The sequence below is a fragment of the Centroberyx gerrardi genome, chromosome 21 (assembly GCF_048128805.1).
Source record: "Centroberyx gerrardi isolate f3 chromosome 21, fCenGer3.hap1.cur.20231027, whole genome shotgun sequence".
NCBI lineage: Eukaryota > Metazoa > Chordata > Actinopteri > Beryciformes > Berycidae > Centroberyx > Centroberyx gerrardi.
In genome coordinates, this window is record NC_136017.1 from 18723821 (window position 1) to 18737477 (window position 13657).

The 13657-nt window shown below is 40.4% G+C and overlaps 1 protein-coding gene across 2 annotated transcripts in view; it reads right to left on the reverse strand.

Annotated features, from left to right (window-relative positions):
• LOC139914051 (transmembrane protein 131-like) overlaps nt 1-12893 on the reverse strand; it is a 48128-nt gene extending 35235 nt beyond the window's left edge. For both annotated transcript variants that reach the window (XM_071902246.2, XM_071902245.2), the window contains exons 1-5: nt 12731-12893; nt 11662-11723; nt 10010-10044; nt 2889-2957; nt 1567-1687 (exon numbers count right to left, since the gene is read on the reverse strand). In XM_071902246.2, coding sequence (XP_071758347.1) covers nt 1567-1687; nt 2889-2957; nt 10010-10044; nt 11662-11723; nt 12731-12851 — 408 coding nt within the window. In that variant the 5' untranslated portion in view covers nt 12852-12893. The remainder of the gene's footprint in view (nt 1-1566; nt 1688-2888; nt 2958-10009; nt 10045-11661; nt 11724-12730) is intronic.
• Between the last annotated feature and the right edge of the window lie 764 nt (nt 12894-13657).

Sequence of the window (13657 nt, forward strand, 5' to 3'; positions counted from 1 at the left end):
GGATCCCATGTAAAGTGATGAAATCACCACTGAGCCTGAATCTGCTCGTTCGAATTTGAGTGCACATTTAATCATGTCATAAGATACTTTTGAATGATTCAAAATTAAGTTTACAGCCTTACTTCATCTAAAAGACTCCAACACTGTTCCGACAAGTGGAGGGCTATACGACAAGATAACTCTACTAAGTGTGCTGGGTTCAGCACGGCAAATAGTTTCACTGTCCTGTGAAAAGACAGTTTCCTCCAGACAGTGGCATCCTGGCAATTTTTGGTCTTGTGGCTTCTGTCCGACAAAGCCAAACTAGCACTTAACTGGGAGGTCAGGTCACGTGTCCAGACAGCAAAGCAGCAGTTGGTAAGATTAAAAACATCACCACTAGTCCAGTTACTTTAATCACCAAGGAAAACAAATCTACAGGTACTGTCTTGGTGACATTCATGCAAAACATATTGACAACTTGTAGATCACCTGTATGGTTTGACACACAGAACCTCATATACAACAGAGTTGTCACGGTGGTGCCATTTTGACACCGGCGTTGTTTCCCTCCTCAACACCGGTTATACCGCCTGTCGCCACTAGAGGGTCTAAGCGCTATCAAAGTCAGCTTCACTACAATGACAGTGAAACTTCAAATTCCTCTCCAAACTCACGTGTGTTAACAGCATTTGTAAACGGTAACACTTTTTAATCAGAGGTTTATAACACTGCTCAACACTCAGAGAGTTAATGTGAGTGCAGTGCAGATTCTGGCATATTGCCCTTCTTTAGGCTCCCATTGGATTGTACTGGACACATTACTGTCACTAGGTAAGGACAAATAATTAATCCTATTCATCCCAATCTGTCATATTAGTGATCTGATATTAGTTATCAGTATGTTGTTAGTATGTCCATTTATCATTTAGTAGCCTAACTTGAACATGGAAGCTCTGAATATGTGCTTTTATTTTACAAAATACAAAATAACGGTATTCCCGGTGTGGGGCTAATAACACCGATGTGGACTCCAAGACCGTATGCCACCGGTAACACCGCCCACCACGACAACCCTAATATACAATGCTTCATTCAATGGAATTCATTTTGCATACAGCCTTCATTCTCAATCATTTTGGTTTGATTTTTACTTTATTAATCCCCGAAGGGTATAGCTGTCTTTCCTCTGGTTGGGTGCAGGGTCAGCCAGCTATGGAGCAGGTAGTATTCTGCTTGAGACTTGCTATCTTGCTTAACACTTCGGCATGTATGGCCACATGTGGGATTGAACCCAGGCCCTCCAGTTGCTTGATGACGTCACCAAACACTAGGACATCCTTACACGCAAAAATGCATTATAAGAGAAACGTTAAAAAAAAAAATATATATATATATAGAGGCTACATCTATATATTTATGGCAAAAGATTTAGTTCTCTAATGCTGAATAAAACCCACATTTTTAATTCAGCTTAAGTGAATTGACCTTAAACATGATGACGAATGTTTTTAACATTTAACAACAGTCAGAGCAGGCAGGGGGCTAAATGTATGGGAGGGGAAGAATAGAGCAAAAAATACCTACCCTGTTTTGAAAGAAAGATGCATGGAAATGTGCAGTTGTGGCTGATATGGATATTAAGCTTATTTCTTCTGAGCTGGGGTTGTGCAAATAAACTTTTTCCATTTTTGGCATGCCAACAGGCCTGGGGACAGAGAGAGAGAGACAAACACTGATGCCAGAAACAACAGTATATAATAGTAGATAAGGCCACAGTAGGCTAGAACACAGCGCTGAATCACAACCAAAAGTTCACAGGACCACTGAAACATAGACTAACAGACTAGGGACATATGACATTTTCGGTTTCCTAGAAGTATAATGATGAAGAGAGGGAATTGAGGATGACGTTATTGATTAGGAATTGCAATCATATCTGCCCCAGGACAGTGCCAACAAGTCCAACATTTAACCACAATCTCAGACACTATTGATGACTGAAATTTATCAACACAAATTCATACCAATATCACATTTTATGCAATCGAATAAACTACAGCATTATAATTCAGATAAATGCACTGATGTTTTCTTATGTGCAATTGCTGATTTTATTTAATGTGGAACTCTACAGGCTACCAAGAACATTTTCTGCCTGATCTTTCTGAAATGGATTTGAGCTACTGGAAAACGGTGCTTTGCATTTAATGCAAACTTCGAATTCCGGCCCGGGACCTTTGTCACATGTCATCCCTCTCTCTCTCTCTCTCTCTCTCTCCCTCTCCTAATCTTTCCTGTCTATCTCTACTGTAAAACTGTCATAACAAAGGCAAAAATCCCAATATATACTGTATATATAATGTTTCTTTGCTTTTCCTACTTACTTAGTAGGTCTGAGATTGTAAAATCTTGATAAAGGCAAAGCTCTTTTACAGGGTTTTTTTTACGATGGGAAAAACCCAGCAGATAAATATAATCTATGCTAGACTGATAATGCCTATAGCGACGCACACCCTCTGCAAATGCTGCACACTGATCTTTGCTGGGTTCGTCGCCTCATGAGAAAGGGAACAATCACTCATGTATCACATGCTGACTGCTGCCATGATGCAAATGTAAGTATGGCTGAGTATTAGATGCAGAAGTTTGCATGTCAAGTACATGAGGCACGCCGCATAGGTCAGTACAGTTGACCAATCTCAACCCAGAGATCAGTTCCAAGTAAACATCTCTGAAATGCACATGGTGGCTTCAAGTCACTTACAAATAAGATAAAAGCATAGGGTGAATAATGAATATCTGCAGTAACATTGGTTACTGCATGGAGCAGCACCAGTGGTGAAATATGATCATGGGGAAATCCAAGTCCATGCAAGCGGTATGCAAATTGACAGACGTTTACTCACTGTTCATGGAAGTCGAGCATTGGTGGCTCGAAGCGGATGGGCCTGCTGTTCCCCCGCTGGAGAGGCAAACTAGAGGGCGACAGACAGAGTAACGTCAGCAACACAACAGAGGACTGACTACAGTCCATGTTACTGCTACAGCACTCACACTGTCACAATACACATCACTCAGAAAAGCTTGGAACATAGGAGTGAGTGTGTGTAGGTGTGGGTGTGGGTGGGGGTGGGTGTGTGTGCGTGTGTACTGTAGGTGCATGCCACAGCAACAGGAAACCTGTTAAACCTGCTCTGGGCAACAACAGGTAAAGCGTCCATTGCATACATTGCATTCATATCTTTAATGTGCACTTTTACTATTGCCTAATCAGTCACATTAAAGAGTGTGTTATAGACCAGAGGTTTCGAACCACAAGTCTGCAGGTTTTAATTCCAACCAGTCACTACAGCAGCTCATTTCTCTGATTATTTCTGGCCTGGCTTCTCCTTGAGTGCGGTGGACTACTTAAGATTTGTTATGAGCTGCAGCAGTGTTTGGTTTAAATGAAATCCTGCACACTGTTGGACCTCCATGAACCATGACTGAGAAACAAAATGAAAATCCCAGTTTAGGTAGACAGAAAGTCTGTAAGCTATCATTCTAATAGATTATAAAAACTAAGGCTGGTATTGAACAAACACATTGATAATCATGATCAGTCTATCACTAGAAAGCCTCAAAATTGTGCACAACTGTTTCAAGGGCAATAAGACAACTGACCTCAAATACATATCTGATTTCTTTATTTTTAGTCGAATTAACAACTTCATAAATATGTAAATTACAGTGTACAGCTTTGATAAATATCCGACAGCATCCTGACAGTATCCAAACAGTGTCCCCAAGACACAAAACGGGAACAAATCATCTTTCAGTGGCTGTAAACTTTATTTGGTGCTCTTTTCCCCAATACTTTTCACTCTCTTCTCCCTTTTCATGATGAAATGAGTATCTACATTTTAACTATATTTAATAAAACGTTATGTTCTATAAATTATTTTCATTATCTGATCAGTTCTGACAACAGTATCCATTTATTTGGTGGAACAGTCCAACTGGACCAAACAACTAGTCTGCAGAACTGCTTTCAAGGTTAAGCATAGCAGTACACTGTAGTGAGTAGCAATGACAGCTATAGCTATAGCCTATATCTGTAATAACAATTTGCTCTTTATTTGCTGTGTACAATGACACAAAATATTTGATACATTGAGAAAAAGGTAATTTTTCCTCATGCGGTCAAAGAATTTTATGCAATGACTTCTCAAAGTCTGCATCCCATAAACATCAGATCTTTTATCTTCTATACAGGTTCAGAATTAACATTAAAAACTATGGAAAAAAGGAGCTGGAATTGTCCTGCAAGTTGTTCTTTTGTACTAGACCCGAAATTATACCCAGTCTTGCAAGATCCTCCTCTTTTCTCCTATAAGAGGTCTACGTCCGTCCTAAGCCTTATTTTCAACCTAAGACAGGCTGCTATAGGTGCCAGAATTGCACCCATTGCAAGAACATTATAGGGGGAAACAGTTTCACACACCCACGGACGGGTAAGAGATTTTTCATTAGAGACAGAATCAGCTGCACCACCACGGATACAATTTTTTATTTAAAATGTTTATGTGGAATGGAGATTATTGGAAAAAGCATAAAACCACTTAAAACAAGACTGGGTGAACATAAGAGTGCCGTTAGGCGGAATGGAGAACATTTGGGACAAAGGATCTTGACAAATATGAGATGTGTCATGATCCCTGCGCTTCTCAACACTGAAACGGCTTCAGAGTTCACACCAAAGCTTATCCATGATTTGTAGTGGCATCACTACTCTGTATATTGACTCCAAAATTGATTCCCTAAACAAACATTCACAGTAATAGAATTTTATTAATAACGCACTTTCCTCACCGAGTACCAATTAAAATGCCTGTCATGTTGTGCTGCCGGTTGGAATAATCGCGTTAGGATGGAAGGGGAGAAATATTATCGTTTGCCCACTAATAAAGACAGATGTGACATAGTAGCAACAATTTATAAATGCAAGGTTATCTTATATGCCCAGTAATCAGGAATAGCATTTTCTCTTACTTTTGGATAATTTTTCCATTGTGAAGAGAAATACCAAAATCCATCAGCAGTTTTGTACACCTTAAGAGTTTCACCAAATACTGAGACGGGGTGTGAATAAGATGTAGTGGGCTATGTATACATGAGCAAATGACAGATTGGGGAGTGTATCTGCAGGTTTTAGTGGTGTCAGCAATGTTGGTGGTAGTAAGGAAGGGTCATATCCTCCAAGGACTTCATTAAATCTCCTCCATCTTCCTCCATCCTTTTCTTCCTAAGTCATGTGAGACGTTTACTTGTTCATGGTCACTTGCTGTATAGTCTGTGTTTATGAAGGAATGCCGTTTTGGAGTAAATTTGGGAGTCAATATGGCAGCGTCTACAAAACACTGGCATCACTGCAAGTCATGGATTTACAACATGAAAGGCGCATGCAAATGCATTCTGAAATACTATGTAATCAATCAATTGAACCTTTGATTGTTTTACCTGCAATTTAAACAATTATGCACAATCAATACAATACTAGTGCAGTGCCCGTTCAAAACGTGCCTGTCCGGAATGGGCCAATTGCTGCTTGAAGCTTTCTCAAGAACCGCGCGTGCCCGTAGTGCAGCTTTCTCAAGAACCGCGCGTGCCCGTACCGCTCGTGCCCGTAGTGCAGCTTTCTCAAGAACCGCGCGTGCCCGTACCGCTCGTGCCCGTAGTGCAGCTTTCTTGAGAACCGCGTGTGCCCGTACCACTTGAGCCCCGCTGCTGCACAGAGTGCTGTCTGCTTGTTTATTCAAAGTTTAGTAAAATTTGAATGTGTCGCGTGTCCAAATTGCACCAAATCCGACACTGCACGTCCTTGGGTCCCCAGCAATACACCTGCCAAGTGTGAAGTCGATCGGACGAACGGTTCTCGAGATATGCAAAGGACACACACACTCACTCACAGACAGAGATTCCTTGCTTTATAATTAGATAATGCCTTCAGAAAGTGTTGAACACCCTTGATATTTTTACACATTTTCTGGCAGTCTGCATTCAAAACAGATTCAATTAGGATTTTTCATTACCGTCCTATACAAAATAACCCATATTGTCAGAGTAGATTTTTAATTTGACAACTTTTTACAAATTAATTAAAAATCAGAGTCAATAAATATTTGACCCCTTTGCAGTGACTAGAATTGAGTACATCTTAACTGCTCTGAATGTCCTCGAGATGTCTCAACAACTTGTTAGAGTCCACCTGTGGCTAAATTAATTGACCGGAAATGATTTAAAAGTTAACGCATATGTCTATATAAGGTTCCAGATGCATCTCAGAGCAGAAACTCCACCATAAAGTCTAAGGAACAGTCCATAGAATTCAATTTCTAAAGAGCACAGTAGGCTCCATAATTAAGAAATGCAAAAAAAACATTTGGAACTAGCCAGGTTCTTCCTAGAGCTTGTAGTCCAATCAAACTGAGCGCCACGGACCAACTCCGCAGCATGAACGGGCTTGTTGGCCTGAATGGTCACATTCTTCACACACCAGCCCCCACTGCATGAGCGTCTGTGACAGATCTAAAATATCACATGCTTGCTTGTGTTGCCTTGTGGAAAAGCTTCTCCTTCCTCTCCCGGTTCACTGGCCTTGTTTACATTTTCTAACATCTTGTGGTCAACTCTGCGTCTTGTCTCCCGGATTGATTTAGTGGACGGACATACCATGTCGTTTGCTCTTTAGGCAAGTGGTGTGATCAGACGATGCTTTGTCAAGAGATGTTTGACCTCGTCCTTATAAGCTTGTTTTTAAAAATGTCATCACTTCAGAGATATTTTGTGTAGATTGTTGACAAAAAATGTCATTTGAATCCGTTAGGTATTCAGTCTGTAACACCACAAAATGTGGAAAAAGTCAAGGGGGTTCAAATGACAGGACTTTATTGGAATATATATGGGACACCTCATTCAATTGTATGAAGTGAATCCATTTCTAGAGCAGTTCCTCAGAAAATGCAGGTTGACTGGAAGTCACAGAAATTTCTTCAAAGGTAGACCTTACTTTTCTGATCAGACTACAAGAAGACACATTCATTAGGCATATTATTATGCATTATACTATTATTAGGCATCAGCTAAAGCCAAGTCACAGTATTTTGTGAAGACAGTCTGGAGGTTGTAGCAGAGGGCGGGGAGGTGTGAAGTAGCCTAACCTTCTATCTGGAGGAAATGAGGGCTTGATCAGTGTTGCAACCAAGCAACAACCAACCACAAGCCATTTCCTGTTCTAGACGCACAAAAACACTCAGTTCTGCATACGGAGCAATGGTAGCCAGGGGACTTCTACCATCGAAGATCAAATCTGGGGTTAATAGATATCTGCTGCACTTCAAGCCGTTAGTGGGATGTGTTAACTATTAAACAAACAAGTCAATTAAGTCAAAGTCAAATTGATCTTTATTGTCCCTGAGGGAGAATTTCTGTTGACCAGTGCCAACACATGGAGACACAATTAACATGAAGACAAAACTACAAATTATGAAGTAATGAATGAATTAACATGAAGACAAAACTACAAATTATGAAGTAATGAATGAATTAACATGAAGACAAACCTACAAAAAAAAATGTGGCATACAGCCAAACATTTCTGGTCAAACAGAGGAAAAAAAAAAAAAATTTCAACTTCAAAACACATCTGGAAATCCTAATCCCACAATGTGCAGTCCGTAATATTCCAAGAATATATCTTGGTTTAAGACTACATCTATTAGTTAAGTGCCTAATATGATTATCTTATCGTAGAATGAAAGTAGTAGTACCATTTTGTGTTGGAGGTAAAGTGAGTTGAGATTGTGTGAATGACATCTTGGAGGCTTTGTTAATCATCTTTGAATTATGACTGACATGAAATTTACCAATGATAACAAAAGCTTCAGGCAAACACGGAAAAATAGACTGTCCACCATTTAGTTGATAACAAGAGACACACCCTATGCAAATTAGGCTATTCAGGTGGCGGAGGGGAATCTATTAGCCCACAAAACTAAAGCAGTAATATGCTTACCAGAGCAACTAATAATCATCTGCAGGCCAGTCACTGGACATTAACCCTTATTATCACATAACAGCTAACAGTGTTGCTAGATAGCTTTACTAAAAATACATCTAAATACATCAGGCATTTACTGAGTGAAGTAACTGCATTGAATTTTCCAGTGAAAAGAAATGAGGAATATGAGGTAGCCTAATTCATTCTGAAAACAACCAATAACATGAATGGTATCATATGTGAATTTTATGTCATTGTTGACACTCAACTGCTGGTATAGAAAGCAGAGAAACCTAAAACATACTGATGCTGAGTTAAACCTTGTGTTATACTCATCGTTTCAGTCGCAAAGTTTTGCCAGTACTCACAAAACACAGCTTTTATTTTCTCTGAAATGTGAAGTAGCAGTGGTGCAGGTACTTTTGGTTATTAAATCATCCCTGTTTCAGTCACGGTTATGTATGTAATGCAGGTTGGATTTCTAAATATTTTATGATATAAAAAAAAAACATTACTTCTATAAATAATTATTTGCATTTTAGAGCACAATTTGTCTAAATTAAAAAATGTTTTGGATTCTACTTGACACACAGCTGTCACGGTAGTTAAAGACAAGTAATTAATCCTATTGAAATGAAATGCACTGAGTCTACTATATGTGTAGATTCAGAGCACTCCAATAGGGCACAGGGCATTGCCCAAGAGCCTGAAATTGTTGCCCTACGTCTCAGTCTCATTTATGGACAGAAAGTCATGGGTCAAATGTTTCAGTTCCTGACAGACAATGTTCCCCACAGGCTGCATTCGCAGTCTGGCTAAACTAGGCTTGCGTACTTTAACTTGTTTTACGATGGGAGTCCCCAAGCTTTCTTTCAGGCCACGGCCACGGTGATTTGATCCCTTAGCCATGCTGTTTGCAATAGGATAGCACAGACTATAATCTGGAAGACTGACTGGATGAAACCCAGAGCACAGCAGGCAGACTAACTGGCTCTAGGAATCTAAAGCACGAGGAAGCAAATGCTTACTTACACTGACACCCTCACACACCTCCATGTCAACAACTTACTATTTGCAATAATGGCTAGGTTAACACCAGGAGAGGTCGTGTCAGTCACTTCAAGTGTCCTCATGCTACCTTAATTTTGTTTTTGTTTTTTTTGCAGAAATTACTTTTTCAACAGAACTCATTCCCCCTCTGAAACGGTCTTGACACAGATGCACTTTTAATTCAATGAACCAATCACAACACGGCTCAAAGAAATTCTAGTGTTCTTCCCTCTTCAAGGAAAAAAGGCATCCAGTCAGCCATGGCCACGTTGGAAATAAGACAAGGTGTGGCACTATTAGGGCATATTCCACTGGCATAAAGCCTTTACAAAGCAAATCACAGCTGGCCTAAACAGTGGCAGGTGATGGTGGGAATTCAACATAATTTTCAGGAATAACATTAGCCTGGACAGGCTACTGTTGTTCAGGACAGGACAATGCACACATTACAATACATCAGACAGCATAATAATCATAGGAAACATTTTCAAAAATCTGGTGTACTTTTCCAGTGTTCCTGCTACATTCATTCAGTAGCATTCAATTCAGCAGCTACAAGATTTTTACTGCCACTCCTGTGAGATTTTACAGTTTGGTAAAGTGTCAATCACATAAGAGGAGTTGGTTTCATCCACTTTTATTCCACACATAACCAAGGCTGCGCACCATTCATGGTGGCGAATATATATGTGTCCATTATGGGAAACGCCTGAACACTGCGCCGCTTGGCTGTTTGGCGGAAAAAAGCATATCTTTTTCTGAGCAGAGGGTGAAACTAGAGCAACACAGAGACTCAGATTCAGCTGAAGTTGCAGCAAAAGAATGAATTAAACTCCATCAATTGCCAGGAGGGTTAAAAAAAAGGTAAGAATGATTTGTAAATTCTATTTGATCAAGATCTAACACCTACATCCAAAAGGGAATATTCTAAAGTCTTACCTTTTGTGGTGATATGAATTTATGTCAGCCTCTGTCTGTAAAACAAATAAGAGACATCATGAGACACAAACAATGAATAGTGACAACAAGAATTAAAGGCATGTAAAGTAAATGCACGTGTAAACTGTCTCACTGATGCTGTTATGGAGGTGTACATGCATATGTATCCACTTGGGCCTGTAACTGAGGTTACTAGTGTCGATACACAGTGTAAAGCAACCAAGCCGGTCGGGGGGAACATCCATATTCCTTTCATTTAGTGCACAGCTATCTCCCCACTCATACAAGGATCCACAGCTTGTCAGGAGCTGGTTTAGGATTTGAGAGCCATCCGTTAATAATGGAAAGACAGGGTCTGTTGAATGATGCCTTCAGCAGGTCAGCTGAAGTCAATTCACACTATAGACTCAGGTTCAACAAGAACTGAGGAGGGGGAAGACTGACTTTCAGCACCACTAGCAACAGTATTGTATGACCGCCTACTGTCGCTATGCTAAAAAGGCTCATCTCAGATGTCAAGTGTGCCAGGCTGATGATTATTTGAAATCAATATGTGCTTCCTGACAGCTTTTCTGACAAGAGGCAAGCCAGTAATTACTGGTTGTCCATGCACCAAACTTCACCCAGCTTTACTTTGCGCTTTTGTAGTGTTCACACTTCAGGCTTCTCACTTCGTTTTACTCCTCCTCTGTTAAGCTAAAAGAGGCCTGGAGCATGTTTTAGGATGCGTTGAGTTCACACCAAGCATGCAAGATTAACCGCTCCGGTTAATTCAAACTCTGGAGCGTTTACTCTTTTAGCTCACTGTGATAACAATGCCACTTGAAATTATTTGAAATTATTTGGTGGCACCAAATAATTGCACTGAGACACCTGACCATGTGGGTCTCTGTCCTCTTGGACAAACGAGGCAAGAATATCTGTGACATTAGGCAAAGAAGAAAACAATGGAACAAGGAGGCAAAACACCATAGCAGCACAGCTGAATCAAAGTGATTGCAAAAATACCTCTCCAAATGCTAATGTGACTAGCTGGGCCAGTTTTACCCAAAACTCTCACCACAAACTTTGCTTAGACTTTTTTTGTTTATACCGTAAGTCCTGCCTTAGACAGCACTTCTCACCAATCACTACAGTCGCCTGTGGTTACATCTCTCCTCATTTCAAGCCTCTCAGCTAAGAAAGAATTTTTCTGCCTGAAAGTAGTTCCTATGAAATGGAGCACAGTAAGATGCTAAGAAAGCAAGTTTTATTCAACATAAAGACACACAAATAAAGCAGACCTAATGGTAATAAAAGCTTCTTTCAAAATTTAGAAATTACAAGTAAAATGTACAACATGTACACAATCCCTCTAGCTACAGGTTACCACCAGAATTTCAAAAGAAATAGAGGGCACTGTTGAAAACGGGCTTAACACCATGGCCAGTGTGACAGTGGATACAGAGGTTTTAATGCCACTGGAATGCCCTTGGCACGCAATAGTCTTGCTGTCAACAACCAGCTAATGATAAGAGTCTAGCAGAGGAAAAGAGAGGTAGATGTACAGAGGATGTTGATCTGAACTTCACTCCCACTGACACAGACCTGATAGATTATCATTCATGTGTGGTTTATTGAAGATAAACAAGAAGGCAGAGGTCTCATCTTACCTGGAGGAGGCCTTCATCGCCAAAGTGAAACACCTCTAAAATTGTGTCTGTCTGAATGAAAGCTGTGGACAAAGGGTTATCAACAGTCAAGTCCAGTGAAAAAAAACATGGATGGCATAGGCTACATACATTACAACTGCTTCAGCCCTTGTAACAGAAAACACCCCCTTGATCTGACCACATAAGTGTAAACCAATATATTCATAATGAACATTCATTATTGCATATTTTAACATTAGACTTGTCCAACAACATAGCTTGGAGAGGCAAAGTCGGGTCAAAGTCGTATTTCCTGCACTACTAACAGGAAGAATGACTAACAGGCTTCGATGAACGTGATGCCAATGCAAACTGCGCTGTTCACAAAAGGAACTGTTGCTCCTCATTCCACTGCTGTACTTCACTACGTTCCCAGAAATAATTTGTCTCACAATCACAGTAGACTTAGACTTGTCATTACAAATACTACAACCTTCTCTGTAAGCACATGACGACAAGTCAATGTATTGCTAGTGTCCCAAGTCAGCTAACGTTACCTGAATTGATTGCAGTTATCATAACATTAACGTTAGTCACCATAAAAACGTGCAATTTTGTCATTTACCAAACAAACCAAATAGCTAGCAATACTAGCTAGCCAAATCCTCGTTTAACAGGTGGACTTGACAGCTGAACATGTTTTACAAGCAGCAGTATAAGTGGAGGAGCTAGGTAGCTAAGCTAACTGTCCTGGTTGGACTTCAACTCAACTAATTCTTGCTCACTAGCTAGCCACTCACAACAAGAGTGACTACTAAGCTAACAGCCCGAGTAAATAAGAGAATACCAACATGCAAAGCTCACCACTTGACCACAGCCATGTTCGACAATAGGAGAACCATTATCAAATCGCTCTGAAGTAACGTTAACTGTCTTCGTCCCTAAAGTAGAAGCTAGCTATCAATTTCCAAACTAAGCACTATCAAGCTAGGCTAACTTCCAAGCAAGCGCTAACAGCCAGCTACACAACACACAACTGAAGTTGTGCGGCACATACTGTGGTTGAAATCAGCGCTGTGTAAACACAAACCTTGTTTGTTTGCCTGAGCCGCTTGAAATAGTGCAACACAAAAAATCCGAGACAATAGGAAACATCTCCATTTCGCTCTTGCAAACTTTGGGAAACTCGGTAATGTGTGTGGCTGCGCCATTCTTCATCTCACTGTGCGGAGCGGCGTGTTCAACATGACAGAACAGTGACGGGCAGCTGTAGCGGAACAACTGAACCACCCTGACAGCGCATTGCTATGGACGAGCCCACAGCCAGAAGTCGCGTAAACATCAGCAGATGAGGTGTCGGCTCACACACGGCCGTGCATTCGGTGTCCTTTCTCAGACCATCAGCTGCCAGCGTTCTACTTAATGCTTTTGCTGTGGTGGTTTATATGATTATGTGACTTCCACTTGATTTGTTTTTGTCATCTTGCCTAACTGTTTGGTATTAAACAAAGGCTACATATTTTACAGACTTTTTTTTAAGAATATATTGTTGATTGAGTTGGTGTACGGCTGTTGGTGAATGGGGTATAATTGCAAATCAAATCAGACCTTAACCAAACAATCTATCGTCCGGAATACTGCGCATCATACATTGATAGCTGTTCTCTCCTTTGTCAAAATAGTGTGTCCTAACTCACCCTAAAAAACATGTTATCTTAATGGTGTGGCGTCCAGGGGTTCTGGGATGGAGTTTTAACAGATTTGGCATGCAACCACACTTAGCAAGATTTTGGACAGATCAGTCTTGTGCATAAGTACAGGTAATGTGGAATCATTCTGATCTAGTAGTAGTGAACTCCAGAGGGCAGCAGTGCACCATCTTAAGATGTAATGATCCAGTCTGGGCCCCCTGTCTGAATATGCTGAGAATACTCAACATCCTTCATGTTAGCCTCTTGATCAAGTTCTATTCTACCTCCATCTCTATAAATATGTTCTAATAATGATAGTGATCATG